This window comes from Colius striatus, chromosome 18 (genome assembly GCF_028858725.1).
Source record: "Colius striatus isolate bColStr4 chromosome 18, bColStr4.1.hap1, whole genome shotgun sequence".
Lineage (NCBI taxonomy): Eukaryota > Metazoa > Chordata > Aves > Coliiformes > Coliidae > Colius > Colius striatus.
The window spans coordinates 2,622,150-2,648,871 of record NC_084776.1 but is presented as its reverse complement, the minus strand read 5'-3'; the positions used below and the strand labels follow the sequence as shown (position 1 = coordinate 2,648,871).

The following is a 26,722-nucleotide window of genomic DNA, read 5'->3' as shown; positions in this document are numbered from 1 at the left end:
CTTTGGGAGTTGGACTGGGTGAAATCCTTGTGGGTCCTTTCCAACTCGAGGTGCTCTGTGGCTCTGGGACTTTGCCTGTGGCCATGGATGGGGCCATTAGAACTGAAACTGGAGTGTGCACGCTCTAGTGCCACGGTCCCTTCCACCACCACCTTCCCCCCTTCTTGATCCAACAGCTCATGGGGCAGTGCCTGTCCCTGACTGAGCATCTCACAGCTGGGGTGAACAGACAAAACTGCACATTTCCACCTTGCACCCCCTTGGGAGATCCCAGCAGTGAGGAGGAAGGTGCTGAGCCCTGGAGCAGGAGCAGGACTGGTGCAGGGGAAGCTCGAGGCAGCCGAGTCCCAGCCTGGGGGAATTGCCTGGCAGCAGATGCTCCTGGCTCTGGTATATCGAGTGCCTTCTCTGCAAGGTGATGTTGCCAGCATTTGCCCTTTCCCCCAGGCCATTGAAGTTTGAGCAGCTGGATGCATGCACCAGATGAGTTCAGACAAAGTGTTGTAACAGGTTCTTTAATATTACAGTCACTTGTGCCCTATGCTGAAAGCGTAGGCAGGCAGAACTCTCCTATCTACCATCCCACTCACATTAGCACCTAAAGTGTGATGGATTTAGGGCTGCTTTGCATTGCATCTGTGTTCTAAAGAAAAGCTGGCTAATCTGAAGTCTGCCTTGGCAGAGCAGGATGTCAGGGGAGGACTCTGTCTTGTCATATCAAGTGTGTAGATACCAAGGTGATCCTGGCACTGTCTCTACAGGCCCATGATGGGTGGCCCCACGCTGTGCCTGCAGTTCCCTTGCTGAGGTTGGAAGCGATGCTGCAGCTTGGCCTGGGAGAGACATTATCTGCAAAAGCTGTTGTCACCTCCCAGTTTCCTCTCAGCTGTTAGCATCAGGAAGGAGCATGTGGCTGCTCTTTGTTGGCCTATGAGTGTCAAAATGGGCTCTGAAAGCCCTGTTTCCTCTCTCATGTTGGTGTTCCTGCAAGCAAACACTGGAGCAGGGTGCGGGGAACACACCAGGGCAGAGCCAAGTTGGGAAGTGAAGTCCAAGGTCCTGGAAGTGGAAGGTCCAAGCCTGTATGTGAGCCCGTGAAACAGCTCAGAGAGGTGTCAGCAGCTTCCACTAAACACAAAAGATCGTCCTAAACTCACATACCTTCTCCTGTGTGACTGTGTTCTGTCATGTCCTCTGTCAGCCAGCCAGTCTTCATCTGCACACTGGTGTTGGGTGGCCCACAAAAGCTGCTGGAAGATTGCTCCAGCACATGCTTACCCCAGTGCTCTCTGCAAGCTCCTACGGACTCCAGCTGCAGGGGGGACACTCAGTTTTGTTTGGTGAGGGATTACAGGAGGATATAGAATAGCCCAAAAGCTGTATCAGCTCCCTGTCCTGCTCCCAGAGTCCCTGCAGGCCTGCATGCAGTTGATGTCTTAGCACAGGATCTCATGTCTAATCTCTGTCAAAGTGTCTCTTCCGCTTCACACTCAGAAGGTCTTAACTCTCCTAAAATGCTCAGATGCACTCTTATCAGAGTGACAAGCAGCCTCTCGTAACCAAAATGTGCAGATAAGAAGAAATTGCATCTCTCTGGTTTCTACATTGACACAAATAACCACAGGAGCCTGCAGCCCTTTTGCAAGATGTGTTAAGAGGAAAATGGGCAGGGTGAGGGAGATTAGCCTGAGTCAGGAAATTACCTTCCAAATTGAATTACCGAAATACAGAGCTTATCGAAAGGCAGGCAAATAGCTTCTGATATTTGCACAGTTTGGTGACATTTCTGTATGTTTCTGCTCAGCAGGATGCAGAGATTAGACTGCTGGAGTCCTTATTGCAAAGCTCTCTGCTTTGCTTTCTCCCAGTGTTTTGTTCTTGTGCTGTTTAGAGCTTCGCTACCAAACTGTCTCTTGCTGGAGGCCAATCTCGAGGCAGACACATAGGACTGACCTTGTGATTTTACCTTGCAGGAAAGCTGAAGATCTTTGTCTCCAGTGTGTTTGTGCCTCAGCAGAGCTGACCTACGTCAGATGCAAACGCAGCTCGCTGTTGCAGCAGAGACAGGCCCTGAGACGCAAATAACCCTGGCATGGTCCGAGCAGAGCTTGCACAACCTCTGCCACGCAGTTCACTCGCTGCACCTCCGTCGCTCCTGGCACAAGCTCTGCTATTTTGGTTCGGGGCCTCTCCTGTGCTGGGTTTATTACAGGTTGCAGGATTGAGTCAGAGGAGCGGGCTGAGCCCTGTGACAATGAAACCCTGGGGCTGAGTGCTGGGGCACAGCTGAGGAATGGCGTTTCTAGCATTGTACTGTGGGTATTGCCAGTATTGGCGAGTGGCTTGGTGTTGGCCAGTGCAGGGTTACTGGGTGAACCATGCCCAAGCCATGGCATGTCGTGCTCTTCTTATCTTCAGGAGCCTTGGCAATGAAAATGGAAAGTGAATGCAGCGTCATCTGCTCATGTGTTGTGCCAGTAGTTGAAGGTTTCCTATGGCACTGCTTTCCAGATGCAGGTTTTCCAGATGGAGATGGAGGCTTTTTCTGCCTCTGTTTGAATTGCACTGGCTGAATTGGAGAAAAGAAAGTGTCTGCCTCTGGGCTGAGGCACTGAGGTCGTCTCCTCTTTGCCAAAGCAAATTTGGTTGCACTTGGGGCGATGTGTTGGCTGGTTCTGTGTCTGGGAGGTGTCTTTAGGAGCAGGTTCCCCCTGCTCAGCTCAGTGTATCTCAGCCATCAGCCAGAGCCAGAAAGGAGAGGCAGAGGGAAAGAGCGAGGAGAAGTGACTCAAGCACTCCATTGAGCCTGCTGGCATTGCCAGGTTTTCCTTATTTATTTATTTTTGGAGAAAAGCACCAGGAGGAGGGAGGAGTGGAAGGACTCAGAGTTCAGAGGCAATTAGGATCTGGTAGGATCTCTGCACCCAGCACAGGCTGTCAGGTGTATGCTGGTACATGCTGGCAAAATCCATCCCAGTCAGAACAGAGCCTTTGCCTTTCCTGGCCTAAAATTTGGCTCCCAGAGGCAAAGAAAAATTGATTCTTGAGACATAAAGATGTGAGTTGCAGTGCAGACACGGTGCAGTGATGGGGCTGGCAACAGTGACCTCAGACCTGGCTGTGCCGAGGGCTACCAAACGAGCTGACAGCTCTGTGGCACAGAACAAGAGGGAAAAAGCCCAAATCTGGGAGCTGTCTCAGCCCCATGACCATGGCAGATTTGTCTCCCTTCTCCTAAGCAGCCCTGAAATGAGTTGTTAAGGAAACAGACTCCAAGTTTGCTGTTTCCAAGGCGTTGTTGCAAACAACCACGAGAGAAGACACAGATAAAGGATGCGCAGGCAACATCCCTGTCCTGCACAGAGGACGTACCCTGTTCCTTGTTGGAGCATCTCCATTTGCCTCCCACTGCTCCAGGTGCTCATGGCAGCGATGGGAGAGCAGCCAGTGGTGCTTGGCCACTCTTATGTACTGCCAGGGCTAAGGAGAGAGCAGCTGAATGACATTTCATGGAGGCAAATGAAGCACAGTATCCCCTTCATCTCTTCCCTTGGCCTTTGGTTGAAACTTCAGCAGGTTTTAAGAATCTCTTGCACATGAAACTCCTTTTCTGTGGCTTGGTGAGGGGTTGGAAAACATTTCTCAGGCCCACTTCCACATCACTGGTGCTTACATGAACTTTTGGGTCTCTCCAGAAACTCAGAGTTGGCTGAAGCTCTGCGTTTGCAAACTGGATGCTGGACATAGCTCAGCCATTCACACACCCTGACCCTGGCACCTTGCTTTGAGCATCTCACAACATGTTTTTCTGCAGCTTTACCAAAGAGTTACCAAGATGCACAACCCAACCATGGAGGCAGGAGTGGTGAGAGAACTTCCCTTGTGCTTCTCCGCCCCAGCCACCAGACCGTTGTCACCAACACCAGCCTCCTGTCACCTGTCCCAAAGACATAGAAATCCAAACCCAGTGCTCTGATCCCATACTCTGACTGCCTGTGTGGCAAAATGCAAAGCTTTTCACACAGACAGAGCCCACGTGAGGAAGGCAGTGGTGATGCAGGAGGCACTGTGGAAATGCCACAGCATCCCATGGGAGGACAAGTGGGGCTGCCTCTGGGAAGTGGCCACCTGGGAAGAGACATTTGTAGTACTAAAACCACCAGAAGTGGCTAGTTCATGAGTTTACACCCATTTGTGTTTGTTCTCTTTAGCTGAGGACTTGGTTTTCATTTCAGCTGGAACAGAGCCAGCTTGTAAAAACGAGTCCAGGTATAGCTCTGGCAGCAGGACTTCTCCCTCAGACCCACTTATTCCAAATACACTTTGTTATCTGTGTGTATTTGGATTCTGAAGCACAAGCATCTGACAGGGAATCTCAGGCATCTTTGCTCAGTGACTGTTGTTTAGTCTAGAGGTGGTGAGTGTTTGACTGTGGGGACACCAGGAATGCACCCGGCCTTCCCACTCCTCTTGTGCTTGGCTGGGACATCCCCACTTGTGGGATTCCTTGGTGGAGACACTTGGGCAGAGTTAAAGGCTTTTCACCTTGAGAAGTGGTGAGCAGTGACAGGCTGTTGCAGGGGCAGATGACTGAGGCCAGAAGGAGATGGGCATCCCCTGAACCCTCACGTGTGCTGAGATGGGTTTGTGTCAGGCAGCATGGTGTGTGCCTTAACCTCAGTAATGTGCAGAAATAGTACATCTGTGAGATGATATTTAGTACTAGGTTAAAACTTTCCCCCCTGCTCTTTGGTCATCCTGTGTGAAACATGTTCAATGTGAGATTGCTACAGCTTCTGCAGCAGCAGTTGCTCCCTGCTCTGTCCTGGCTGCTGGGACCGGCCTTAAGGTATCTCAGTGCTTATGTTGCCTGGGTCCAGGAGTGTTAATGGGCAAAGCTGTCAGAGGTTTGGGTGTATCCATTTGGCCTGCAAGGCTTGCAAGTTTCTTTGAGAGCATCAAATCTACCATTGCTTGCTGAAATCCAGGCTGCAACTGGGCAGTGGGTAAGGGATGCCCTTTGCAGTTGAAGACTAAGCTTTTGTGACAACCTGCTGGGCAGTTCCAGAACATCTGGAACAAAAATCCCCCATGGTTAATGTCTTGGTTTTGCAAGAAGCTTCTGAGATTGGGAGTTTGTACTTAAGCCATGGCCAAGGGTCCTTTCCCACTGCAAAGCAATGCCAGGTGAGATGTTGGTTGTGTGGGACTGTGGTACAGGGCTGAGCCAGGCAGAGCCCACGAGGTGCTGATTCACACTCCTTCCATGGAAACACACCAAACATTTCCATTTTGCCCTCGTGTTGGGGCTGGGGATTTGGCTTGCATGGTTCAGTACAGCTGATAGTGAGGAGCAGATCATCTGGCTTTGCAAACCTTTTGAGAAATCAGACAAAAATCCTTAGCAAAGGCAGGAGTTGTAAATGAGTCACTTTTATCTCTGCAAAAAGTGGGAGCAAGAGGCATTTCCCTCACCTGTGAGATTTTACCAGCCCCTTACACATTACAGGGTGTTCTTTGAAGGAAAGTGTTGCTACATGGCTATTGAACAGAGCTTTAATAATAAATTGTGGTGAAGACAGAACTGGTTAATATCCTTTGAAGGAAACAGGAGCTTTTTGTGGCAAGGAACCATTTACTTTGGATTATATCATAAAAAGTTTTTGACTGCAGTGAGAAGTCTGGAGACTGGGGAATGGGATTTTCCTCCAGCAGTTTATTTTCTGCCACAAGCATATGTGGGTAGTGAATTCCTCCAGCTTCCCTTTCTTTGTTATTCTCTGTTATGCTTCTTACCCTTTTGTTGTGCAATTTTGAAGTTTCCTTTCTCAATATTGATGTTTAAGGCTGCCCTAATTGAGAAGAGCTGGCAACATCAGTCTCTCGGTACTCTCTGTCAGTGCTGGTGGGAAGAGGTTAACAAGCCCATTGGAAGTCATATTTTTTTCTCCCCTCCCTCAGGAACTGGGTTTAAGACTTTCACAGGGAAGCATTTAATGTGTTTTCATTAAGCCAGGTTTTCTTTTTCCTATTAGAGTTTTACTTTCAGACCTCACTCGGTTCTCAGCGTTGGCTTGCTTGGGCTGGGCGAGGCAATGCCTGGGCAGAAGGCACACAGGATGGGTAGCTGGGCACAGAGGGCATGCAGGGTGGGTAACTGGGCACAGAAGGCGTGCAGGGGAGGTAGCTGGGCACAGAAGGCATGCAGGATGGGTAACTGGGTACAGAGGGCATGCAGGGTGGGTAGCTGGGCACAGAAGGCGTGCAGGGGAGGTAACTGGGCACAGAAGGCGTGCAGGGTGGGTAACTGGGCACAGAAGGCATGCAAGATGGGTAACTGGGCACAGAAGGCATGCAGGGGAAGTAACTGGGCACAGAGGGCATGCAGGATGGGTAGCTGGCCACAGAAGGCATGCAGCATGGGTAGCTGGCCACAGAAGGCATGCAGGGGAGGTAACTGGGCACAGAAGGCATGCAGGATGGGTAACTGGGCACAGAAGGCATGCAGGGTGGGTAGCTGGGCACGGGATTGTGCATTGATGTTGCAGCTAACAGCTTGCATTCCTGCTGTCCCAATCTGCACTTGCCCAGAAAGCACAAGAGATTTTTGTTTAAAGGAGGCAACTTCCAGCATCAGTCAGTTTGATATTTACTGTGGGTAATTTAGCTTTGCTAAAAGAAAGTAGAGTTAAGCTTGTGCTTCTTGCTACAGGTACCCTGGGTGTTTTGCTGAATCAAAACTCAGTGCTGGAAATGTCTCTCAGCATCACTCCAAACCTACCTGGGTTTTTTTCCCCCACTCAATTCTTCTTCAAACCTGGCTTTTGAGTCAAGTGCTTGTAGAAATCTCTGTGTGGAAAATGGCAGGGAGACCTCTCAAATAAGCTTTAACTTGAAGGCTCAGAGACCAGCCAGCCACCAGTGGTTGTTTATGTGGAAAACTCGTGACTTCTCAGATGCTGGGGAGTAGATGTGCAATCCCATGTGTTGATCCACCTTCTGCAGAAGGAGCCACGTTTCGACCTGATGCTTTGTGTGATGGCTTATTGAGGCTTTCCTTGTTACAGATCTCAAGGAGTTGCACTGATGCTCAGGCCCCAGCTGGTTTGTGCCTCAGGAATGAGCCTTGTGCTGTTATTTTGGTGTCTGAGGCAGCCAGGGACTTCTGCACAGCTTGAACGTGGATGCCTGATTGCTTTTATACTTCAGCCTGCCTCTGAATTGGGGACTTCTTTATTTAATCACTCCTTTTTATCAGATTTGCAGTCTCCAAGAGCTCAATTTCTCCGTCAGATAGGGCTGAAATCGGCCAGGGGATTTACACTTGCCTCAAGGGACCCAGACTGTCAAATACACACACATGGTGATTTTCTTCAGCAAACAAAGCTAAAAATAATAATGATTCATAAAACCACCATGGAAGCTCCTGGTTTTCTGGTGGGCAGAACAGGTAACATGCAATTTTGGATGTTATTAAGCTGCCTCCACATTTGAGCTCCTGTCTGGATGACTTTCTCTGCAAACTGCAGTGTAGTACAGCTTCATCTTTCAAAGCCCATGTCTGCTGTGGTAAACTGGAGGATTTTATTGTGACAGCCAGGTACTTGCTTGGCAGTTATTGAAGAGAACTGATCCTGGGACTTCCACTTCAGGGGTTTTGTTCTTTTAAAAGAAGCAGCCCTCTAAGCATCAGCATGTGCCTGTGGGGAGAAACTCACAGAATCACAGAATCTTAAGGGTTGGAAGGGACCTTGAAAGCTTATCCAATGCAACCCCCCTGCCAGAGCAGCACCACCTAGAGTAGGGCACACAGGAACTCATCCAGATGGGTTTGAATGTCCCCAGAGAAGGAGACTCCACAGCCCATCTGGGCAGCCTCTTCCAGTGCTCTTTCAAACATGTGTGACCTGGACTGTTTTTGGAGGACCCTTTTTCTCCCCCTCATGCAGGTGGGAGCTGGGGAGTGGGGCAAGGAGGGGACCCCAGTTCTTGTGCCCTGCTCTGCTGACCACTGCCTCGTCCTGGCTTTAAGAGTGTCCAGTTCAGGGTTGCTGATGCTTCCTGCAGCCGCTGGCCCCCGAAGGCTTTGTGGAGACGAGCGTTGTGCATGTTGGAACAAAAAGAGCTCAGAAACTTTGCCTGATCCAGTTGGAGAAGCATGAAATTGCCTGATTGCAGCCTGAGACTTTCATTAAATAACCATGGTGAGCTGTGGTGTGGAGGCACCCACCTTCCCCCTCCCCACGCCGAGCTGACCCCAGCAGCAGGAGCTGTTGGTGCTGTAGTGTGTGGCAGTTCCCATTCTGGATCCCTTCTCCCGGTGCTGTGGTGAAATCCATGGGCTTTATTCTTGTTGCCATTGTTGCTTTTTTTCTTTCTTGAAAAGAAAACCCCAAAGAAACCTTCAGCTGTGCCTGTGTCTTGGCAACTGGAACGTGTGAACAGATGGTGCTTCATAAAAAATGGCAAAGCTTCAAAATATTGTATTGTGTGAAAAAGAGACAAGGCAAATAAACTCCCCAAAGTGCAGGTTTGATTTTACCAGAAGGTGGGAGGCTTTTAATATTTATTTGGGTTTGGTATTTTTGCTCCCTGGTTCTTCTGCTGACACCACTTGTGAACCACCATGAGATTAAATGCTGCACAACCTGTTCTGGTTCACGCTCCAGTTGGGTTCATTTCCAGTAGGTTCATTTGCACCCTTGCAGAGCTGCCTGAGAGCAGGTTCCTGAGGTTCAGGTACAGCATGTGGGGTTGTGGAAGCAAATCCGTGCAGGAAAACAAAGAAAGAGCACATTTGTGCTTGTTTCTCTTTTGATTTTGGCTGTTGTGTGGATGTCAGTGCGGCAGTGGATGGATGGTTGAGGTGTAGATGTATATCAGGAGATGGCTGTGAGTGTTACTAGTGTTCAGCCTGAGCTGAAGAGTCCAATTCCTGTCTCCCTGGGCAAGTCAGCCAGTTTCCATGTCTCGATTCCCACATGCAAAGTAAGGATGAGGACACTGCTTTCCTTGACCTTGTGGTTGTCTTGTTTGCTTGAACCGCGAGGGGATGCAGGCAGCAGAGAGGTCACTGGGATGGCACACTTAAAAACTGCCAGAGAAACGAGGGGTTTGTTTACCCTCACTGCAAGAGCTGTGTTTTTGAGATTCCATTTTTAGCCCAAATGTGACAACATCCAGAGCAGTGACCCGTTTAGCATCCCGTTGGATCCCGTGAGCGCCTGGCACACGTGGGCTCTCGAGCAGCTCACACAGCAGGGCTTGCCTCTCACTTGTGCCTTCTGGAAGCCTTTGTAGTATAACTATGAAAACTGGAAGGGAAGAGGTCAAAGAACAGCTCTGCCAACTGTAGAAATTCCCCCACTTGTTTGTACAGTGATTTTTACTTCCTTACAGACTAGCTTTTACCTCTTGGGATGGCTGAGAGCTGTTCTTCGTGCTTCTGAGTGACCTTGCTGCTTTTATTTTGTCTTTTCTGTGCTAGACTGGAAGCTCCTTGGAACAGAGAACTGGCTTTTTATTTCCCCCCCTCTTCTTTTGTAAAACTGTAGCTCTGTAGAGCTCTAATACCACTAGTGAGTGTGCACAGTGGTTCCCAAGGAAGGCTTTTCTCACGAGGTGTCAGCTGGGTTGTCGTAGCTTGTCCCATCCTCAATGACTCTGCCAAAAAGACTGAGCAGGATCCTGTCTTTTGGAGTAGACAAGGGGGAAAAAAAGAGATTAACACTTCCCCTCTGCAATCTGAATTGACTAATTGCTTCAAAAGAGTCACTTTCAGTTCTGGATACCTACTTTGACTTAGAGCCCCCCTGGCACTGGGATGCACAGACAGCTATTGACGTGAGTTTGTGTCAGGAGGAAAACAAACTCAAACATACATGGGTAAAGTTTGAAAGAGAGTGTTGGGAGCAGAGAGTAAAACTCATGCTTAAAGGAAAGAGAGCAACTGGTATAAATTGTTTGGTTAAAAATGTTTAATGCCTAAATGAGATGCTTGTGCTGTTTTTAGGGGAGCAGGGATTTTATTACAGAGCCAAACAGCCAGGTATTTACCTTGGGGTTTTGGTGACATGACTGATGTTTCCAGGTTGTTTCCTCCGTGAATTCAAAACCCCATGCTGAAATGTGGCTGTATATGTTTAGTCATAAAAAGGTTCTTGTGTTTCTCTAGTCTGCCTGGCTCTTATGTCTGCCTGCTTGGACCCCCTTTACAGCAGAGCCTGCATTTGAAGTGCTGCAGAGCTTGAGCTTCATCCAGCTCAGAGAAGCTTGGCGGGTCAGTGTGAACAGAAACAAATGGCTCTGAAGCCTGTAAAGTTAACTCTGCTTGATTTTTGCTGGGTTTGCACAACTTTAATGACCAAGAGGTGAAAGATCCATTTGGACAGAATCAGAATCTGGTTCTTGACTTTCAGATTCAATTTTTAAAAGGTTTTTAATCCCAACAGGGTTTGCAGTTGTGTGTCTGGAATGGTTTAAAATGTAAGAAGCATTTTAAGGGATCCAGTGTGGGTAGGGCTGATGAAGGAGAAATGCCTTTCACTTTACATTTTCACATGGCCTGCCTTTGCCAGAGCTCTTTGCCTGTTTTCTGTACCAAGTTGGCAGCCAGAACTTGCAGGTTTGAAATGAAATGCTACTGAACAAAGGCACTTTTTATGTTTTGAACTCTGTGCCCTGAGTCTACACCACCAGCCTGGCTGGGCATTTATGTTAAATAAGGTCAACAAATATAGACAAGCTGTGTTCTGCAAATCAAAACAAAACAACAACAGCAAAAAGCTCTTTGCTTTACTTCTACCTCTTTCTTGTTTCACAGGCAAGAAGAGAAACCCTGGGCTGAAAATTCCTAAAGAAGCATTTGAGCAACCACAGACAAGCTCCACGTAAGTCTGCAAACACTAAGGCAGAATGAAAAGAAAACCACGAAGCCCAGCTGCCTTCCAGCCTTTGCTAGAGCCTGCAGTGCCATGGCCAGGGATGGGCAGCCTGGGGCTCACATTCACAGCTCTGGGCTAATGGGGACTCTTTTGACATCATTAAGGAAGATAACACCTTAATTAACAGCCCTTGGGTTTCTCTTGTAGCCCCAGGTATAAGCAGGGGGGCTCAGCCCATCAGCTGCCACCCACCACTGCCTGTGATACATCTCATGTGCTGCTTCATGATGTCCCCAGGGAAATGAGAACAAACCAGAGTGGGCACCTGTTTTTAACTGATGTGGCACTTCAGCCACCCAGTTTGATAACATGCATTTGGCCAAGGCATAAAAACACATCCCCTTCCCTACATACTCAGCCTTGCAAAAGAAAACCCTGTGTTTCTAAGGCAGTTTGTGCAGCTCAGGTCTACTTGGCTTCCTTTGCTTCCTTGAAGATTGACTTGTATTAGTCTGTTAACCCAGGCTTAGGTAATCATTTACAGTGGTTTTAGACCTTTATGCCCATTTAATCCTGCTTTTGTACAGGCTAGCAGAGATTTGGTGCTTGCCACCTGACTTGCCTTTTGCAATGAATGTCTCTGGGTTCCAGGACACTTGGATATGAGAAATGCCAAAGCCAGCAGCTTCCTCCTTGACCCCTTTTTGGGGTGACTTTGTGGATCTCGGCTCTATCTGTTGATCCTGCAAAGCTAGGAGACTGGTTAGGCTGCTCAGGGCTGCCAGAGCTGCTGGCCTGAAGGTGTGAGGGGATGGCCTGGAGGACCATGGGGCTTGTATTTACTCATTGAAGGAAAATGGGTCTTTGTAAGGAACATTTCACAGATTTTTCCATTTTTCACTCCTGCAGGCCACCCAGAGATCTGGACTCCAAAGCCTGTATCTCTATTGGTGAGGAGGTAAGACTGGGAGTAATAGTGAGAAGACCTCTGGGGACAGATGACCATCCTGGGCTGGCTGCTGTGGTGCTGGCTGCTTGTCTAGGGGGGCTGCTCATGGGATTGCTTGACTTCAGCATCCCCCAAAAGGGCAGATTGATAAACACCAGCTCTAAAAAAACACCCCAAACCCAAAAAAGGAGCCTGTTTGCCTTGAGGTGGAAGGTGGTATCTGGATGAATAAAAGCTAAGAAGAGCCAGCCTGGGAGCTTGTGTGACCCCTGAGAGTCACCTCCAGAGAGCCAACCACTGTCTGGTGTCTGTGCTTCTCTAGCAAGGGCTGTCTGTGTGGGACTGATGGCCCCATGGCTAGCTGCAGTGTGACCTGCTGGTTATCACCTCTCTGATGAACTCTGATGCCCTCAAAACATCACCCTTTGCATCCCATGGAGTCCCCTTCATGTTTTCCACCTTGGAAATTCCTTCCTTGCCTCAGTAAGATGCAACTAATCCCCTGGAAATAACAGTTACAAAACAAGGGGAATGCTGACAGCAAATTTTACTCTCCTTTGCAGTTTCTTTTCTGATTTAAAGCCTTCATCCAAAGTATTTCCCTTCACTAATATTGCAGGGCTTCCCATCAGGAATCTAACTCGGGGTAGATCTTCCTGTCCTGGAAGCAAATCCTCCTAACAGCATGGAAACCAGCTCACCTGATGAATCCAGCAGGGCAAACCACAAAACTGAGGACAGCTGTTGTGATAGGAGCAAATGGCACAGCAACATTCAGAAAAGCACTTGAAAGCTGGGCAATAAATTGATGAGGTGCAAAAGATGGGCTTCGGTGTCAGCCAGTTAATTTATGAAGTGAAATGCTAATCCAACAGTGTTTTATAATGGCTATCTTTGGATGCTTTTCTTTCATTTTGGGTTTGGTGTTTTCCCTGGCAGGGAGCAGGGACTGGAAGGTGGAAAGAGTGTGAGATGCCTCCGGAGCAAAATGGTGCAGCATGGAGGCAGAGCAAATGCCTGCTGCTAGAGCAAGCACCCGCTCCAAGAAAGTCATCCCTCCCCTGCAGCCCTGGGGATGGGGAAGAGCTCAAGTGCTCCATGCACAGAAGCAGAAAGCCCATGTTGGCCAGTGCAAAGACAAATGCACTTGTAAAACCCATAGCTCAGTCTTTTTTATGGCTGTGGCTATCTCGGAGGGACTGACACGCCGTGGCTTGCATTTCCCCTACGTCTGGTACCTGTTTGTCCAGCCAAGTTCTTTTAGGACGTGCTCCTTCTTCCACCAGCCTTTCTACACTCACCCCTGATCCCTAGGGAAAAGCACTTTGCCTCCTCTCCCTTGAGAGTTTTGCTGGCTTTGAGTCAAAGTGGCTTTTTTGGAGAGGGTCCCATCAAACAGGAGGAGCAGTGTCAGGCAGTCAGAGATGCTAAAATGTGAGTCAGGGCTCCTTTTGCAGGTGACATAGCTGGGAGTGGATGCCCAGGAGCCTGGGCACACAGTGTATGGCTCTGCATGCCCTGGCATCCCCAGGCAGCACATTTTCAGGCTGCAGGTTTGGGTTTTTCTGCTGTGCTGGCAAAAAGTGACGTGAGCTGATGGGCTGTGAATCAGCTCATTATAACCCGCTGCTTTCTGTAGGGTGATTGACTGACGTGGTGGTGCCTTCAGCAAACAGAATGGCTGGGTTTAGTAGCAAAGGCATATTTGAAAAAGCCAAAAATAATAATAAGCACAAAAAAACAGAGCTGCTGCACAATATTGCAGGAGAAAGGAGAAGGGCAGGTTAGAGTGCAGGGCCTCAAACAAAGTGGAAGGCCAGGAGAAAGACATCTTGAATGCTAGACAAAATGAATCCCCCATGGTTTTAAAGTGGGGCACATTTAGCTGGTATTTGGCCCATCTACACATCCAGAGAAATGAGCTTTTACAGGCCTTAAGAAAACCTGGAGGTGTTTCCGTGGTTGGGTGTGGGAGGAAGAGGATGGAAGGACAACAAAATCAAGAAAATAAAAAGATTGGAGGTGATTCTTAGGGGAGAAACTGCCAGGGTGTTCCCCATCCCAGCCCTTAGAGGAAGAAGAAGCTGAAGGTGCTGGCAGCTAAAGGTGCTGGGAGAGACACTGAGATGTGGGTGAAGCGGGGAGAGCATCGCTGTGATTTTGTCTCACAAGCACAGCAAGGGAGGAGGATGCACAGAGGTGAACACAGGTGCCAAGCAGGGCTGGATCTGTACAGCAGTTTTGCTCCTTGCATAGTGTGTACACCCACACTGATGGTGTTTCCCCCTCCCTGCAGAACTTTGAGGTGAAAGCTGATGATCTGGAGCCCATCTCCGAGCTGGGACGAGGTGCCTACGGGGTGGTGGAGAAGATGCGGCACATGCCGAGTGGGCAGATCATGGCAGTGAAGGTAGAGTCAGCTTCCCCTCCTTGGCATTGTGTGTGTGCAGCCTCTGCACTCTCAGTCCTGCACATTCCTCACCTTGCTCCTTCTGCCACGGGCCTTGGCTGAGACTGACCTCTTTCCTTCTGCCCAGGTGTGAAGGGTGCTGAGGTAGCTTTGGGCTGTTTAACCAAGAGAAGGGGTGTGTTTGCCAAGTGTGATGCTCAATGTGTTTCCAGCACAGTGCATGCAAACATGTTGTTCACCTTCATTTACAGTATTCCTGTTGTTACTGGCATTTTACAAGCTATTATATGCCTTCATGTTTTCTGATGAATCTCTCAGATTCAGGGCTCTGCACACTAATTGGAGTTGTGAAGACTAGTGTGCTCTAAATTGCCTAAGGTAGTTTTCTCAAGCTGGGGATTTTGAGTCTCTTTGAAAGAGGGAATTTTTGTTGGGATTTTCCCAGTTTGTCTGCTGCAGTGGGGTTTGGATTCATGACAGGCTGGGAGACACTACTGTGAAAAGTTTTCATAATGACAATTTAGACTCATAAGCTTGCAGCTTGGGGAAATAGTCATGGGAAGGCTGGTCTTTTGAGAAGGACCAGTTTCTGCTTGGCTGAATTTTAGCTCGGTTTTCCTTTTAGAGTAAGAGAAAGGGGAAAGAAAAAGATGCAGAGCTGGAAGCTGTGAGCAAACTGAAGGAAAATCCTTAGCTCCTCAGTCCTGCTCAGACTGCTTTGGATGCTGGGGTATCTCAGGGCTTCTCTGCTCTGCATTTGGTCTTCTTGTTTGCTTTGGTGTTGACCAAACTGCAAAAGATCCCTCTGAATATGATGGGAGATCTGAATAGAGTATGGAAGGAACATTCAGGCAATTACTTCCATTTGTGATGCTGAACAGTTTAATTCTGTTGCATCACTCGCCTTGAGTGGCTTTGCACAAAGAGCCTGGAATATGTGTGACCCGTGTTGAACTGTGACCTTTGTGGTGCTTCCCACCTGAGAGTCTCCTTATAAGTGTGTGAAATACATGAGTGACATCTTGTCCCTGGGAGGCTGAGACATGCTCGTTTTGCAAAGCCATGGGGAGCACGTGAGCTCTGGCTGCAGGGCTGGAGCCCTCCCTCATCACCAGAGTCTGCTGATGTAGATACATGTCTGCTGCAGCTCTAAAAGTCATGGATTTCCACCAGCCTAGGATTTGATTTCTTCAACAGACTCTTGTCTGTTGGCATTTGCAGGGAAGAGCAAAACCACCTGCAGCTTGGGCTGAGGTGAGCAGACCCCTTCAGCCACCGTTGCCCTCTGATTGCTGTGCCTGTGACGTGCCTGTGACACAGGAGATGCAATAAAAGGGTGACACAAAGAGGTGTGATAAAAGGGTAAAGGCAGGATGTCAGGTCTGTGTGGGCAGTGTGGGGATGGCTGTGCTGACTCCCCTGTGGAGGTGCTGACAGCCAGTGCTAAAGTGCTTTGTCTTGCAGCGGATCCGAGCCACGGTGAACAGTCAGGAGCAGAAGAGGTTATTGATGGATCTGGATATCTCCATGAGGACAGTAGATTGCCCCTTCACTGTCACCTTTTATGGGGCACTTTTCCGAGAGGTATGGCATCCTGCACTGCCACTGGGAGGATGGACCCTCTCCCAGGCTCTGAATTCCCATCCCTAGACCCCTCCCAAATGCCAGGGGCTTAATCTCCATCTAGACATGGAGACTTGGTACAACATGGATTTGTTCAATCCCAGCTTTGAGGATCTGTCATGTACTTCTTGGTGAGTGAGGGGAGTTGTGGTTCCACACAGGAAGAGCCAAGGGCAGCCAAGCCCCAGTGCCAGGAGTGTACAAGGCCCCTGTGCTGAGATTTTGGGGTTTGAGTGATGGGGACAGCCAGGCACTGAGAACATCAACTCACAGCCTGGTCTGTTAGTGTTAATATTGTCCTGACTTGCAATGAGAAAGCCACATGGAGGAAAAATGTAGAAGGCTGTGAAAAGCAAGATTTATTGAAGAGTTTTAAGCGTAGCTCTGCAGAGCTGAACTTTTCCTGGCTGAGCATTTGCAGTGACTTGAACATGTAGGAGCCTCAGTCCTGATAACTTTCTGAGCTCTTAAATTACTGGGACTCTGCTTTGGGAAAAGACAGCAGAAAATATACCCTAAATGGTAGTGAAGGTGGAACAGCACTTAATTCCATCTGGGGAAGAGGGAAAAAGAAAGCCCAGCATAGTTTTTGTTGAATGAGTTTTAAAAGACAAGGAAGAGGCAAACAGGCCAGCAAAGGGCAAGTGCCAAAGAAGACCTTTACTTGTGAAAGGAAAGGATGCTTCATTCCAGTGGGCTGATATTTGTGTTCTTTATCCTCCAGGGAGACGTGTGGATTTGCATGGAGCTGATGGATACCTCACTGGACAAGTTCTACAAACATGTCATCGACAAAGGCCTGACAATTCCTGAGGACATCTTAGGAAAAATAGCTGTCTCTGTGAGTATTATCAGGGTGATGGGGAAGGGAAAGTGTGTTTCTCTCCTAAACCAAGTCCTACATGACCCAGTCTCCCTGCTGTGTTTGTACTGGGAAGAGCATGGTCCACAGACCAGCCCGCCTGAGCATTCCTAACTGGCTTCCAGGGTCTGGTCTGAGATGATGTTATTTATAAGCCATAAATAACCCAAAATATGTCTGTACATGTAACTGAGAGGTGGCCCAGTGTTAGATGGGGGGAGGGCCCTGCAGCTCTTTCACCTTCTCATTAGGGTCCTGGTACCCCTGGGAGATCCCACCATCACCCCAGGCTGTGGTAAGGGTGCAGGACTCCTGGAGAATACAGTTCCTCACCTCCAGGGAGGTTTGGTGAGGATGGGGCAAGTGAAGCCAGATAACATTTCCTCCTCCTCATGGTGCTGCCAGCTGTGATTCACTCTAGATTTGTTGTTTCAGATCGTAAAAGCACTAGAACATCTACACAGTAAGCTCTCCGTGATCCACAGAGGTGAGTGCCAGGCCCACGACCGTGACTGTGCTGCTGTCTGTCTGCTCTCAGCCTTGCAAGGGCTGGCCTTGTGGCAGCTCATGACTAGCAAAAGCTACTCACAGGAAATACAATGCTGGTCCCAACGTTTGCCCGAGCTGCAGGACAAGAGCTGCAGCCTGACTGTGCTGGCACAGAAAGGAGATGTTTTCCCCTGGATTGCATTTCCCTAATGCAGGGTCTAAATCTGTGGTCTGCTTTAACACCTCTGTAAAATTAGAGCAGATTTTTCCATCTCACCTTGGTGGGCTTTTGGTCAGGCTTTGTGAAGGCTCCTCCCCTGGATCAGCAGCTCCATGCTGACACGCAGTGAGAAGCATCACCATGCTGCCATGGGGCCTCATGCAGTGACTTGACCATCCTCATCCCTTCCTGTGAGCTTTCCTGGTGGGGCAGAAGTCATAAATACACTCCTTAAACTCTTCTGACATTTTCCCTTTAGAGCATCTCAAGGATGCCATGAACACACTTGGAAATTTGCAGTGTTCCTTCTTGACACCTTTGTTTTTAAAGGGTCATTTTCAATTTGTCACAAGGAGGAAAAAGCCCTCTCTGGAGTGGGAGACTGCCAGGGAAAGGAGCATCTGAAGCTCTAGTAGGCAGTCACATTTTGTACATTCTGTGTGTGGCTGGGGGTTGAGTTTCTGCCTTCTGTATCATTTACAGTAGGTGGAAGATGCTGCTCGGCTTCTGGGTTACTGTTTGTTTGTTTGATTCCCACTGAAAATTGTCTTATTTCAGCCTAGTAACAGATGGGTGAGGATCTCAGATACCTGCAGCTTTTGATTGCTAAATGCTGATTAGAAAGCAGATGTTAAGGAAATGTAAACTGCCCAATATCTAATAAGCAGGGCACAAAAGCAGCTCCCAGCCTCCTTCAGATGGTGTTTCAGCTCTTCTGTTTAATAGTTTATCACATGTAGACACTGGACCTTGCAGAAGAGACCTCTTATTTCTGAGTGGAAACAGGGAAAGAGTTGCTCCCTTTTGAGGATCAATGCTGGGATGAGAGAAAACACAGTGACCTGTGCTAGCTGTGCTGTGTCAAAGCCTCCTCTGGGATTAGCCTGACAGGGAGTGATTGCTGCTGTGCAGGGAGACACCTCCATGCTCTCATGGATGTCACTTACTAGCTTCTTTCTGAGCCTTAATTTCCCATTCTGATGGTGATTATAACTGCCTTCAGGAGCGTGATGCAAGTGTGAATGCACTGAGGACTATAAGGCCGTGATGGGAAGCAGATGAATCTGGCAGTAATGAATAGATGAGACACTGGCCTGATTTCCATGAGGTGTGGAGCACTCACACACCTGCTGCTGTTCACGTTGCCTCCAAGCTTGGCATCCTTCAATTAGAGGCCATTTCTGAAATCTTGATCCTTGTCTTAGTTTACTTCTCCCTTCTTTCCCTGCAAGCCCTGCTTCCCTTCACCCTTTCCTGCCCACCCCTCATCCTTTCCCTGTGGATTTTTCCTTTTGCTGGCTCAACACCAGCTCCAGCTGTTTGCAGATATCCTCTGGAGATGCCCCCAGCCCTGCCCTCTGTGGCAATCCCTTGCATGGTGGGGTATGATGGCTACATGCAGGGTTACCTCCTATGCCCTCAAACCAGAGAGAGGACTCTGCAAATGAAGGGACACTTGCAGGACATATGACAGGCCCACGAGGTGTCTGCAGCCAGCTGGCTTTCTGCCTTGCAGAGTGCAGGGGTTTGGACAGGCACCTTTGGTGCCCTCTGCTGATAGGAAGCTCTTTGGCTTTGTGGTTGTTTTTTGGCTTGGCACAGTGCATGCCAGTGACTGTGGTCTGTGTTCCTTCTTGCAGATGTAAAGCCCTCTAACGTGTTGATCAATACGCAGGGGCAGGTGAAAATGTGCGATTTTGGGATTAGCGGTTACCTCGTTGACTCGGTTGCTAAAACCATGGACGCAGGATGCAAACCCTACATGGCTGTAAGTTGAGCCACGGAGAAGCTGCGTGTGAGAGCTGCTGTGGGACAGCCAGAGGAACATGAGCCTGGGCATCAGGTCATCTTAAAGGGGGAAGGATCAGCCTCCGGCATGTGTCCTGGGGACTCGTTACGGAAGATGTATCCCTGGAGTTACTTGTAAAGGGGCAGAGGGAAGAGATCTCATGGGTCAGATCAGATCTCCTGGGCACAGCTTTCTGCTGCCTTATCACCTCCCTGTGACCTTGGGGAAGGTGCTGTAATGACTCTGTTGCATTTTTGCCCTGTGGGGACAATAGTACTTTCCATGTGGGAGGAAGAACAGTCCTCAGGGAGAGTCCTTCAGACTCCTTCCAGGAACTGCTTGGGATTCGTTCTCTGTGGAGCACTTGCACGGGGTGAAAACAGTCCTGGAGAACTGAGACCTGTTACCCCCTGTATCCCAGATGTGCTGGGTCAGCTCTACCACCCCAATCCTTGGTGCAGGTACCATCTGCTTCTGGTGACCTATTTCATTGCCTGCCGTTAGAGGCAAGGATGTGGGACCATATCCGTCCCTGTGACATCCAGTGGAGCAAGCTGGTGGGCTAAGGGAAAGCTGGGGAAAGGCCTATGAAAGACTCATCTGAGGTCAGTGAGCCCTGGGTGCAGGTGTCACACTGGGGCCATCCCTCTTCCTCAGCTACTTTTGTCTCTGTTCCCAGCCTGAAAGAATTAACCCGGAGCTGAACCAGAAGGGGTACAGCGTCAAATCTGACATCTGGAGCCTGGGGATCACAATGGTAGGGTGACCTGGGGGCTAGCAGTGATGCCAGAAGGGTTGAGTGTTGCTCATGGATTGATTTTCCTTCCCCATCACTCCCCTGATCTCCTGGGAAGGTGTCAGAGTGGGAAGGGAAATACCTGGAGATACTGAGGAGCATGCCTCAGGGTTGAAGTGAGGGCTGAGTCAAATCCTTGCTCTCTTCGGGCACATGGGTGGGATGCCACCCCGGTGGGGACCACCTCGGTGTGATGGCCATGGGCTGCCAGGAGATGGCAGCATGGGCTAAGGAGAAGGCAGCCAGCACAGCGTGTCTGTTGCCTTGGAGCAGGTTGGATTGCAAGCACAAAAATGTGTTCCCAGCACTTTGCAATTAGCAGAGTCTCCCTCAGAAAAGGAGGGATGGGGAGTGTCTCCTATGCAGTGTTTCAGGGGAATCTGTCTGTTTTTTAACTCCCTAACTTTTCCCAAGTGATGCCTAATAGGAGGGCAACAGAGGATTGAATATGGAGACTTCTGGGTCTCCTCAGGCCCTTTCCTTTTACGGGGAGAGGTTAAGCAAGTTGCTGTGGCCAGGTGGGGTGAGGATGTGCCATGTATTGTGTAGAATCATATAATTGCTTTGATTGGAAAAGAACTTTAATCTCCTGGAGTCCCAGCCCTCCCCTCACCCTGCCCAGCCCAGCACTAACCCATGGCCCTCAGTACCTCAGCTCCATAGCTTTGGGATCCCTCCAGGGCTGGGAACTCCTCTACCTCCCTGGGCAGCCTGGCACAGGGGCTGACACCCCTCTCAGGGGAACAGTTCTGCTTCAGCTCCAACATCAACCTCCCCTGGGGCAACTTGAGGCTGTTTCCTCTTGCGGTGTCCTGTCACTTGTGAATTGGGAGGAGACACTGACCATCACCTCACCACAACCTCTGGTCAAGGAGCTGTAGTGAGGGATCATTAGTGCAGGTCCTAAAAACACACATCCTGGGTTGGGTACACGGGCATCAGAAATGTGTGGGGTGAGAGGGTGAGCTGATGCCTGAGGTGTGGGCTCTGTCTCCCCAGATCGAGCTGGCCATCCTGCGCTTTCCCTACGACTCCTGGGGGACACCCTTCCAGCAGCTCAAGCAGGTGGTGGAGGAGCCATCGCCGCAGCTCCCGGCAGAGAAGTTCTCGGCGGAGTTCGTCGATTTTACCTCGCAATGGTAAAATATCTTCTTGGCCTCACTCCCCCTGGCCCTGCTCACCTCTACTGTGCTGTGGGGAGCCTGAGGAGGGCAGGTGCCGGCAGCCTCCTCTGCCTGTCCCTGCAGGTTTCTCTCTGGGGGGCAACCCCAATTTTTGGATGAAACAGCCTCCCAGCGAAGGGACGGGCCTTTGTGCACTCTCTGAGTGAAGAGACGGGCCTTTGTGCACTCTCTGAGTGAAGAGACAAGTCTTTGTGCCCTCACTGAGCACTGAGGGCAGGCTGAGGCCAGGCACTGTGCAGACAACATATGCCCTTTGCCAAAGCAGTGCTGATGGTGGTTGTGGGGGGTCTTCCCTGCCTGAGGTGCCGAGCAACAGGCCCAGTTGCTTTGGGAAGACGTGCAGGGGGAAGGGATTCAGGAGACTTTCTCACTCCGATTGCTCCCACATCAGCAGCACAGGGTGTCTGGCAGCATGGGCAGGTGCAGGCAGGTCCTCCAGGCCCCTCACACGGAATGGCTGCGTCCTCTTGCCTCCCACTCCCCGAGGGACACGGCTCTGAGGACAGCAGTGGCACAGAGCTCACCCTGCAATGGCCGCTGTCTGCGGCCGTCCCGCCACCAGGCCCCTCGGGCTGCTGTGCTGCTTTCTGTGGGACTCGCAGCTGGAAGCAGCGGGAGAGCTTGGCTGCAGCGTAGGAAAAGGGTTGGAGCAGATGCACGCTGTCTGGAGGCTGCGAGAGCTGCATAAAAGCAACAAGCTCTCCCAGCACCCGAGGAGACTCGCAGCTGCCCTCATCGTATGGTTCAAAGAGAGCTGGCGGCGGCCCCACGGCTCCTGACTGCTTCTCCCTCCAGCTTCCCTGGAAACCGCCTGGGAGGCGTTTTTATTTTCCAGGCTCTGCAGTGCCATCCCTGCCTTGCCAAGTTGGCAGGTGGATGGTGGGTTTGCGAGGTAGCCAAGAAAGGACGGCAGATCGACAAACACAGAAATGTGAGACTGTTCCCCAACTGCCAGCATCGGGGCCTGCGGCCCGGCCGGCTCTGCTGTGACCCAGGAAGGGGATTATCAGTCACTCCTGCCTGAGGACTTAAAGTACTGACACTCAGATTCTTCAGAGCCTCGTTCAAATGTGTTTTTGAGGTCCCATGATTCAGCTACACACCTCTCTGCAGACACATGATGGGGAATACCTGTGTGTGCCCACACTGCTCTGGCTATCAGAGGTGGCTTGGAAAAATCCTCTCACAAAATGCCCACCGTTTTTGCAAGGCCCACGCTGAGATTTTGGACCAGCTGCCTTTCTCCCATGCTGCTGGCTGGCTCACTGCTTGTTACTGCAAAGCTGGCTGTTTGTTCCAGGCAGGCTGTTGTTTCCCACTGAATATTTTGCTTTTGCAAGCACGATGTCTTGCAGCTGTAGCTGTGAGCTGATATAGGAGTAAGATATCTGTAGCTGTTCATGGTGGTTGCAGTGAGAAGAATGACCCTGCTGAGCAAGGCTCATTCTTGAAAGCTCATGCTTTCCAGAGCATGTGGTGGTTCCTCTCTTTGCAAATCCTATCTCCAGAATCACTGAAGATCCCTTTATGCCAGTGGAGTGGTGTGGACTAGGAACAGTGCACTTAGGCTCCAGATTTCATGACTTTAGTGTTGTTGGAGTCTGAGAGTTTCTTTTGACACTGAACCAGGTCACATCAGCTCAGTCTATTGAGATTGACCTAGCTTAGGCCTGTCTCAGATTCAAGAGGTCCCAAAGTGAATCACACCTGCTGGCAGAGGCAGCGAAAGTCTGACTACCTGTAGCCACTGCAGGAAAGTTCCTGGGATGTCTGAGTCAGGATCAGATCCAAATATGGCTCTTCATTCCTGAAGATTTACACTGATTTCAGAAACTTGTCAATAGATTTCCTGGTACTAGTAACCTGGGAATAAGGGTTTTTTTTGTAGAGGGTCTAAATTAAGAAGATGATTCCCAAATTGTGCTTCTGGACACACCTGACCTTCAGATTCACCTTAGCATCTCAGCTTGGGCTGCTTTTGAGCTGAGAGGATGTGACACATCCCGTACCTTCAGTTCGGCGATATTGGCACGTATCATTACTAGGTTCCTCTGTTCATTCACAACATGACACTGAACACGAGCCCACTACACACAGCAAGCAGGAAATATCTATTCAGTGTGTGTCCTCTGCTTCCTCTGGGCTCCGGTAAATCCCAGCAGAGAAGTGACTTATCATCATCGAGGTTCTCACTTTTGTTTTGCTCAGTGTGACACCTTTTCCCCGCCACCGACGTGTACGTGTGTGAAGATCTTTTCAAGTTGCTCCAAGTGTCTTTCCCCTAAATACACTGTCAGGAAGTGAGTAGAGATTACGTCCTGTCTTTTAAAAGCTATTTTCTGCTGGAGGGAAACCAAAATAACTTCCAGCTCCAACCCTCCAGAGCCATCTGTTGTAGGAGAGGAGAAAAAAAGGATGTCCCATGTAACCGTCCCTGCTGATAACAGCGTGGTGATAAACAAATAGTTGTACACATGCTTCGGAGCCACTGGGTCAGCACTCCCAATCAGAGTTTGGAGGCTCTATCCACTCCCTTTGTTGCTGGCCTACTGGATAGTACCCCAAAACCAACTGGACAATGTTCTTATTGGGATATATGGTATCCTCAGATCTCTTGTTTGATCTTGAGCTCACTGCACTTATGTGTCTCAAACTCTGGTCCTGTATTAGACCTACACACAAGCAATGCTGGCTGTAGGGGGTTTCAAGGCCTAAGCTGTTGCTTAACATATGGATTATTCTACAGGGACTTGAAACCTTGCTTTTGTCAGGGTATAATTTTATGGCCTCATGTAGAAAATATAGCTTTTACATTTTTCCTTCTTTTCTTTCTCATTAAAGCTTGAAGAAGAATTCCAAAGAGCGGCCAACATACCCAGAGCTTATGGTGAGTGTGTCTGCCTTAAGCAGTTTGTTGGTTCAGAGCTGAGATGGGTTACAATGAGATGCTGAAGACAGGGTTTCCAATAGCGACCGATAATTTGGGATGCTTAGCGTTTCAGTTTTTCATAACAGGTGTGAGAATCATGGCACTTCAGTCTTGGGAGGGTGACTGCAAATCAGAGATGCTCTTTGAAATCTCATTCAGGTGCTACTCAGTTCAAATCCAGGGAGAAAAATACATAAAAGCAACAAAGGGACAAGAAGGAGGCTGTGAAGAATCAAATTAGCAATGATAAAATCCTCCCCTTGGGTTTGTGGGGTGGCTTCAAACACCTAAGTAAAGAGCAGGCTCTGTGGATGCTCCACATGGGCTGTAGGAGCTGAATGGCCTGCAAGGCTTTACTGTCTTGGTGCCTTGGAGAGGAAACTTTTTGGACAGAGTAATTCCTGGATGTTAGGGACAGAGACGAGTCTGTGACTAATAATTCCGGTTATTGAATTTCATCTGCTGTCTGCAGACCGTTTGCTGTCAGCTTGTCTAGGACAGAGGAGTAACTAAGGAAGAAAATGCTGATAAAGGCTTATGATGTGGAAAAGGTTGAGGTGGTGCAGGGCTTAGAGGTCAGATGCACTTAATTGCTGATGAAATTCCAGCAGTACAGACACTGGTGTATACTGGGCCAGAGCTCTGGGCTGGAGCTGGCAAGAATGGTCTGAGGTGAGATGTTTCTGCTAGGGCTCCACAGCTTCATGGCCTCTCTCTGTCCTGACTTTCTGGTATCAATCCTGATGCTCCTAATACCTGACAAAAAGGAAGTCAGTGTTTCACTCTTATAAGCATCTAGTCCCATTTTCCCTCTCACTTGATTCATAGCTTGCTAAAGGCAGGAAGGTGCCTAACTTATTCTTTCTGAAGATCCTGACCCAAATGCTTGCCTGTCCCTACGTGCTCACCCCTGTCTGGTACCACTGGTGAGATCCTCTGGATTAAGGGTGGAAACTGCTGCAGAATTTCCTCGGGCTTTGGTGTTCCCTTCCACATAGTTTGTAGGATGTGTTATGGCATCCAGAGGGTCAGCCTCATCACCACCTCATGCTGTCTGCTCAGAGGTGTTGGTTCCTCTGTGGTGTGAAGGTGCCAGGGTTTCAGGTGCTCTCCACAAGCAAGACATGCTGGAAAGCCATGTACCTTTTGAACGTGAGTTGTAAGCAGTGAATAATTCCTGTGGCGTTTCTTGCTGGGCCCTGTAATGCAATTAGTCTATATATAGATCTGATTTACACACAGTTTGCCCAAGTGCTGGTTTCAGACAAAGGGAGGCCCGAGGTTTATGGCTTTTTTTTTCTTTTTCTCCTTTTTTTTTATGATTGAATAAATACATATATATATTTTAAGCAAATTTCTGAAGCTTGCCAAATGGCCTTTTATCAAAAAGGTTCTCCAGAGCAGCTCTGTCTGTTGCAGCATTAATACCCATTGGCAAGAGAGTGCATTTCTATTGAATTAGGTTCTTGGATCACCTCTCCAGAGTACCTCAATGCTGTGGTATTTTATGGCTGACATGAATATTGTGAGGTCCTGTGGTTGAGGGTGGCTGTTTTGTTGGGGTTTTTTTTACTCCCTCCCCTCTTTCTTACGGCATTAAGTTGCGGTACTGGGTTGGACTTGTCATTTAGACCAAGACTGCTCCCTTGCTTTCCTGTGGAATTGAGGTTTCTCATGGAAAATATGACTCTGTGCTATCTTGAGCATCACGAAAACTGATACGGATGCTTAATTTCATTTAAAAACCCACTTCCCCAGGTGAAGTGGAGCGTGAAACTACTGCAGCACCGGTGGTCTGCACGTTGCATGGAGCACATCCCACCTGGCACGGGGTGTTTTGTGCTATAACTGGACTCAGTTGTTGCAAAGGGGTTGGGTTTACTGAGAGACAGGGCTGGAGGCCACCGCTGCCACCCATGTTGTGCTTGTGGGTGCTTCCTGGCTGTGGTAGCGCTGCTTTGGGTGCAACTTAGCTGGGGTGTGAAAGCAGTGGCATCACGCTGGAATAGTAACACAGCAGGACATTGGGCCATCTCTCTGACATTTGTTGAGGACACTTCGATTCCCGTGACTGTCTGACCCAGGGAGACCTTAAATGGTGTCTGGATCCTTGCCTCAACCCATTTCAACTCTGTTTCCCACATAATTGTGCTTCCTTTTCCTTGCTGGTGTGTCTTTGAGTCGCTTCCCAGCTGCTCAGAGCTGCCTCTTTATTCACTGGATAACTTTCCACTCAAGCCCACTTTGGAAAGTCTCATTTCTTTGTCCCTCTTCTCACTCCACTTGGCCACTGCCATAAATGATCATTGAAATAGCCAACACTCTGGGACTGAGCTGGTGGGCAGCTTTGAAAAACCCTGGAAACCCCAGATTGTCTTTAAAAATCTGCCTTGAATAAGAAGGTCAGGAATCAAACTGAGCTCCCCCAGCATGCATATGGGAAACACAACAGCATTTTGCGTGGGGTGGAGGTCACCCCTGAACCCCACAGGGCCCCAGCTGCCTTTTGGTTCTTGCTGACACCCTCCACACAAATAAATACAATTAACTGTCAGGACAGTGTGTGTCAAACAGTGGTTTGGTGATTT

The 26,722-nt window shown here is 49.2% G+C and overlaps 1 protein-coding gene across 1 annotated transcript in view; it reads left to right on the top strand.

The window, feature by feature from the left end:
* The window catches only part of MAP2K6 (mitogen-activated protein kinase kinase 6), a 54,157-nt gene that overhangs the window by 15,137 nt on the left and 12,298 nt on the right, over nucleotides 1-26,722 (top strand). The window contains exons 2-11 of the mRNA XM_062010683.1: nucleotides 10,823-10,889; nucleotides 11,793-11,841; nucleotides 14,129-14,242; nucleotides 15,707-15,826; nucleotides 16,590-16,706; nucleotides 17,163-17,214; nucleotides 19,077-19,204; nucleotides 19,905-19,982; nucleotides 21,021-21,160; nucleotides 24,047-24,092. Of these exons, the coding sequence (XP_061866667.1) occupies nucleotides 10,823-10,889; nucleotides 11,793-11,841; nucleotides 14,129-14,242; nucleotides 15,707-15,826; nucleotides 16,590-16,706; nucleotides 17,163-17,214; nucleotides 19,077-19,204; nucleotides 19,905-19,982; nucleotides 21,021-21,160; nucleotides 24,047-24,092 (911 nt within the window). The remainder of the gene's footprint in view (nucleotides 1-10,822; nucleotides 10,890-11,792; nucleotides 11,842-14,128; nucleotides 14,243-15,706; nucleotides 15,827-16,589; nucleotides 16,707-17,162; nucleotides 17,215-19,076; nucleotides 19,205-19,904; nucleotides 19,983-21,020; nucleotides 21,161-24,046; nucleotides 24,093-26,722) is intronic.